A 6,435-nucleotide genomic window follows, 5' to 3' on the forward strand; every position below is an offset into this window, starting at 1 on the left:
GCTGTCAATACGAATCCAGTGTCTGCTACAACCAGGCACTCAAAGCGGCCGAGTCAAGAAATGCCTCAAGGGAGATAGCTGAAGCAGGTGAGTGCGACATCCCCATGTAAGAGGTAGAGGGCAGGAAAAGAATACGTCCTGAGGGCCACGAGACTTGTAATTTGATTTCAATTGAGGAGTTGCCCGAGAACTACTTCGAGCACATGGGAATTCATGTGGAACCACGCCCAGGGGCCTTACTAATGGAAGCATCTCAGCCCATCATGTTGATACAAGAGGGGATTGTAGAGGAAGCAAGTGATGAAGAAGAGAGCCCAGAACAAATCACTGCAACACTTAGGAAAGGGAAGTGGGTACACAAAGAAACAACAATCACTATGGACCCACCCGACGGAATCACTCGAACTGTAACTGCGACCTCTGAACGCTTGATAAACCCGACCCAAGCTCACCAAACCGAGCTCAAGGATGCGGAAGGTTTGGCAATCACGGAAATGGAAAAAACTAGCGAGGCTCGAGCAGATCTAGACCCGAGAATGCCCTCAATGGTCGAGAGGGTCGGGGCCGCAGAGGACACAATCCCGATCTTGGTAGACCCAAATGATCCCTCCAAGGTACTCAGAATAGGCTCTAACCTAAGTCCTGACTTGAGAGAGGATCTAGCCCGCTTCCTAAGGGAGAATTTGGATGTCTTTGCATGGTCACACTCCGATATGATAGGGATTGACTCAAATGTCATGTGCCACCGGCTCAACTTGGACCCGAAAAAGAAGGGGGTTAGGCAAAAGAGACGGCCGATTAGTGGAGAGAGGGCAGAGGCCCTCAGAGAAGAAGTGGATAGATTAATGGAGGCAGGACTTATGAGAGAAGCCTTCTACCCCGTGTGGCTGGCCAACCCGGTGCTTGTCAAGAAGCCCAATGGCAAGTGGAGGACATGTGTAGACTTCACCGACCTAAACAAAGCTTGCCCGAAGGACAGCTTTCCTCTACCCCGAATCGACCAGCTGGTTGATTCCACGGCTGGGCACGCGCTGCTTAGTTTTATGGATGCTTATTCGGGATATAACCAAATCCCCATGTATGGGCCAGATTAGGAGCACACCTCCTTTATTACTGATCGGGGCCTTTACTGTTACATCGGGATGCCCTTCGGGCTCCTTAATGCGGGGGCAACCTATCAGAGGCTGGTGAATAAGATGTTCAAACATCAATTGGGGAAGACTATGGAGGCCTATGTAGACGACATGCTGGTGAAATCGAAAGAAGCGAGGGATCATGTCCGCCACCTGGCAGAAATGTTCCAGATCCTAAGGGAGTACAGAATGAAACTCAACCCCCAGAAATGCGTGTTCGGGGTTGAATCGGGGAAGTTTTTGGGATTTATTGTCAACCATAGAGGCATTGAGGCCAACCCAGCCAAGATACAAGCCCTACTCAAGATGAGATCCCCTCGACGGGTGAAGGATGTTCAAAGCTTAACGGGACGAGTAGCTGCCTTAAACCGCTTCGTCTCAAAATCCTCCGATAAATGCCAAGAGTTCTTCAAAGCAATCAAAGGAGTGGGGAGGAACTTTAAGTGGACCGAAGAATGTGAGGAAGCCTTTCAGAACATAAAGAAGCATCTCAGTAGCCCTCCCATGTTGTCCAACCCAAAAGCAGGAGAAACTTTGATCCTATACTTGGCCGTCTCCGACTTTGCAATAAGTGCAGTATTAGTCCGAGAGGAGGATGGTGTCCAGCTCCTGGTATATTATGTGAGTAAAAGGCTAGCCGATGCCAAGACTCGATACACAAGCCTCGAAAAACTAGCGTATGCTCTGATCCTGGCCTCCGGAAAACTCAGGCCCTATTTTCAGGCACATAAGATAGAAGTGCGAACCTCCTACCCCCTCAGACAAGTGATGCATAGACCAGAATCTTCTGGTCGAATGTTGAAGTGGACGGTTGAGCTCGGCCAATTCGAGGTGGATTATAAGCCAAGGACTGCGATCAAGGGCCAAGCCCTGGCCGATTTTGTGCTAGAATTTCCCCCACATCAAGAAGTGGAGCCGGGAGCCCTTGTTGTTATACCTAGCACAGAAGAAGTTGGACTGGAGAGACAAAATAGTGCCCCATGGTGGAGCCTATATGTGGATGGTGCCTCTAACGGTGATGGAGCAGGAGCTGGAATCGAGCTAATCAGCCCAGAGGCTCACAAAATCAGACATGCGACCCATCTGGCCTTTCATGCAACCAACAATGATGCTGAGTATGAGGCCCTGATCAACGGTCTCAAGCTAGCTTTGGAAATGAAGGTCGAGAATTTGAATGTGTTTAGTGACTCCATGATTGTGGTCTATCAGATAAATGGGGGGTATCAAGCTAAGGGGCCGAGAACAGAGCTTTACCTGAAGTACGCACAGAGGATAATCGCAAGATTCAACGAGGTGAGGCTGGAACTAATCCCGCGTGGGCAGAATAAAGGCGCGGATGAGCTAGCTAAGCTCGGCTCACGCCGCGAGAGCACTTTGCTAGGGACCGTGCCCCTTGATATACAGAGGCAACCTAGTGTGCCCGAGCACGAGGTGGGCAGCCTCAATAATGAGCTCGGCCCCACGTGGATGACATCTATTCTAGCATACATAAGAGAAGGTTCACTTCCGGACGAAAAGAACGAGGCAAGGAGAATAAAATACAAAGCAGCCCGCTATGTGATATACGACGAGATTCTACACAGAAGAGGGTTCAGTGTTCCTCTTCTCAAATGCATACATGGGGAGGAATGCAACTACATCCTAAGGGAAGTACACGAGGGTATTTGTGGCAATCACTCGGGGGGTAGCTCTCTAGCTCAGAAAATCCTCCGTCAAGGCTACTACTGGCCGACGCTGAAAAAAGACGCCTTTGAATTCTCCCGAGCTTGTGATAAGTGTCAGCGATATGCCAATTATTACAACAACCCCGTGGCCTCTCTCACATCCCTCATGAGCCCCTGGCCCTTCTCCATGTGGGGAATTGATCTGATTGGGGAACTCCCGAAGGCCAGGGGAGGCGTCAAGTATGCGGTAGTTGCGGTAGACTATTTCACTAAGTGGGCAGAGGCCGAGCCCCTAGCCACTATCACAGCGAGAAAGCTCAGGGAGTTTGTATACAGGGCTATTGTATGTCGCTATGGCATCCCTTACAAGCTGATATCTGACAATGGGAAACAATTTGATAGCAAGGAGATGCGAGAGTTTTGTGAGCAGCTGGGGATTCAGAAGAGCTTTAGCGCAGTCTGCCACCCCCAGAGTAATGGGCAGACAGAGGCTGTTAATAAAATCATTAAGCATACCTTAAAGGCAAAGCTTGAAGAGAAGAAAGGAGCATGGCCAGAAGAACTCGCCCAGGTCCTATGGTCTTACAACACTACACCCCGAACCACAACTGGAGAGACCCCTTTCTCTCTGGTGTATGGGTGTGAAGCTATGGTGCCCGTTGAAGTGGGAGCAGGATCTTTTCGAAGGGACAACTATGACTCAGAGGCAAACGAGGTCAATAATCGGCTCTATTTGGATATGATCGAAGAAACTCGAGAAGAGGCTCAGATCAGGATTGCGGCATATCAGCAGAGGACAGCTAGGCATTACAACAGTAAGGTTCGAGCCCGAACTTTCAAGGTGGGAGATTTAGTTCTGCGCCGGGTCATGCCAAATACCAAGCTGGTGAGTCACGGAGTCTTGGGAGCAAATTGGGAAGACCCTTACAAGATAAAATCGGTGCTCTGGGAGGGAACCTACCACCTCAATGATATGCAAGACAAGTTGATCCCAAGAGCCTGGAACGCGGAACACCTTCGCAAGTATTATCAGTAATATTATTCTTTTCAGACTTAGTATTATCTTCAAATATTCCTAAGTCTCGGGGGTAGTGCCATATAGGTGCCTCCCTGAGACCACAAGCATGTATTCCTTTCACTTCCCATTATCTATGAATAAACGATTGATCTCTATTTGTGCACTTGATAATTTAACTTCTGTTAATAGATTAAATACCCAGCAGGGGACCCCATCCTTGGGAACCCATGCGAGGACAGAACAGTTGTTTTATTAACATGTTAAATCAAGCTGGGCCCCGACCCGCTTGATGCCAAGAACATGAAACGAGCCGGGCCACGGCCCGCTTAGACAAATACGAACAAATAGTAGATAAAAGATGTGGATAGAGATATAGGCCTGCGATGCGAACTCATACCCTGGCCCTCAAAACCATAAATGCGACCCAGGGGGCCCAGCCCTCCCTCAAACATACTCAAAGTCGCATGATGCGAGGAGAAGACACATGCGAGCTCCTAGTGCGAGCACACCTACAACACCTGCGAGTCGATGCGGGCTTGTTCCACTTGGCATTCTCTTTCAATGGTCGTTTGATTGAACAAATGACACGAGCTGAATAAATTGGGCTCGCGGTGAAGGGGTAACGCTCGCCATAAGCGGCCAGAGTTATGATTACTTTTTGGTCAGTAGAAGCATGGTAAAAAAAACAGCTAGCACCGTAAAGACATACGCAGGCACAAAAAACTTAGACATTTTATACAAACAAAAGTTAAATAAGTTATGCCCCGAGGCAGAATATTTCAAATACAAGCGCGAGACGAGAGGGGTGCCCGCTTACCCAGTCAAAAGTCTAGTTCTAATCAAAATTACATCAAGGGTTATCAGCCTCTGCTCCCTCACGATTTTCACCAGCGACCTGGGCCTTCTCAGCTGCGAGCCGAGCCTCCTCAGCAATTTGGGCATCCCTCTCCATCTCCAGCTTCAACTTGTCAGCATGCCTCGCTGTGCTCGCACCCAGAGCCGCCCAATCGAAGTCAGGAACCTTCTTCATAAAGACTTTCATGAAATTCCTGGCCCCCAGGTTCCTAGCATCAGCGAGGGCGGCCTCACGACCCTCGGTCAGGGCAGAGACTGATCCCTCCAGCTCGAGCACCCTCTCCTCGAGGGCATCCTTCTCCTTCTTACATGCCTCAGCAGCCAGGTCATGAGCCTCCTTCTGCTCCCTTAGGGCCTTGTCGTGAGCAGCGTTCAGGTTAACTATCTTCTGATTATAGTTGTTCACCAGCGTAACTTTCTCTTGCCCGTGCTCAGCGACCTTACTCTGAAGGGACTTGACTTTAACCTCGAGCTTTGTGTTGGTCTGGCTGAGGGCTCGCATCTCTCGAGCCTTAGATAACTGACGATAGTATACTTCGGCCGCGGCTCGGGAGAGTGCATCCTAGTTAACCTCGAGAGCAGAAGAAGACCAATCCTTTAAATCCTGCTCGCTGATGTGACCTTGGGCGAGCCGGCCGAATGTGGTCGCAACCATATTGGCAGAAGAAGAAGAGGGAAGAGGAGCATCAGAGGGAGCAGCTTTCTTTGGCTTAGGCTCGCCAGTTTTTCCTTCTTTACCTCTATGCCTCTTTAGTCGAGGAGAGGGTCCTGAATCCTTGAGATGCTCGGAGAGAGTAGTCATGCAGGCCGGAGGATTGGCCTGAGAGCGAGCCCTTGTGCTCGCAGCTGCGGGCTGAACTGGGCCCGAGGCCGCAGCCTGCTCAGCCTCTTCCATGAAGGGGATAGGGGAGATGGCCATTTCTGAAAAAGAAAACAACAAAGCAATAGATTAGTCACAGCAAGATGCAAAGGAAAGAAGTAATGCGAGCAGGTGAAAAATACGGAGAATTAAAGTGCGATGTGAAACGAGATGCATGCAGGAAAAGTGAGCACACGAGCACACGAGCTCGCGCATGCGAGCAGCCAGGCCCGGACGTGCGGGCCCGATATTCTTACCCTTTCTGGATCTCTTCCTAGATTTCTTCTGAGGAGTCAGCCTCACTCCTTCCTTCAAAAACCCACATGCGACCAGATTGGAGATCGTTATGAGTTTTCGGATGTCCCGGTCCGCCTTAGGAAGGTTTAGAAGACTGTCCGCGTTTATCTTTTCCTGTCCCACAAGGACAGTGTGAGGCGGGGTGGCTGGAGATAAAAGAAATTCTTGTTAAAAGGAAAGAGCTATGGTAGAAGAGACGAGAGCGGGCAGGAGAAAACTTACATGGATTATAATAAAAATGAGTCTGGACTCGAGGCACCTCATGGATATAGAAGTAAGGGCTTTTCCACTTCCCTGAGTTGCTCCGCCCGTTGTGGATGAGGTTCTTCTTGTTGAAGCACGGCCAGACAGAGAAGTAGAAATACCCAAAGTCGTTAGGAGAATGCTTCAAATGGAGGAAGTAACCCAGCTGACTCGCGGTTAGAGAAGGGTACCCGCATTTGTGGTACATGATGTACAATGCGAGGGCGGCCCGGTATCCGTTTGGATTGATCTGAAGGGGTGCGAGCTGGAAGTACTCGTAAACATCTTTGATGAAGGGATGAAGAGGAGAGGAGATTCCCAGCCTTAATAGGAAGGTGGACAAGACCATGTGAGGCACCCTGCCTC

At 49.8% G+C, this 6,435-nt stretch overlaps 1 protein-coding gene across 1 annotated transcript; it reads left to right on the top strand.

Annotated features, from left to right (window-relative positions):
* The first annotated feature begins 1,901 nt into the window (after window positions 1-1,901).
* On the top strand, window positions 1,902-4,543 carry LOC141685303 (uncharacterized). The gene is made up of 4 exons (XM_074490411.1): window positions 1,902-2,817; window positions 3,079-3,254; window positions 3,327-3,683; window positions 4,529-4,543. The coding sequence occupies exons 1-4, from the start codon at window positions 1,902-1,904 to the stop codon at window positions 4,541-4,543; spliced, it is 1,464 nt and encodes a 487-aa protein (XP_074346512.1).
* Window positions 4,544-6,435: the final 1,892 nt, after the last annotated feature.

This window comes from Apium graveolens, chromosome 9 (assembly GCF_009905375.1).
Source record: "Apium graveolens cultivar Ventura chromosome 9, ASM990537v1, whole genome shotgun sequence".
Lineage (NCBI taxonomy): Eukaryota > Viridiplantae > Streptophyta > Magnoliopsida > Apiales > Apiaceae > Apium > Apium graveolens.

Bases quoted from the DNA above. Each gene is read 5' to 3' on its own strand.
- LOC141685303 (XM_074490411.1), top strand. From the start codon at position 1,902: ATGCATAGACCAGAATCTTCTGGTCGAATGTTGAAGTGGACGGTTGAG. The intron at 2,818-3,078 runs GTAGCTCTCTAG...CTAAGTGGGCAG, and splicing joins TTGTGGCAATCACTCGGGGG to AGGCCGAGCCCCTAGCCACT. The intron at 3,255-3,326 runs GTCTGCCACCCC...TTAAAGGCAAAG, and splicing joins TTCAGAAGAGCTTTAGCGCA to CTTGAAGAGAAGAAAGGAGC.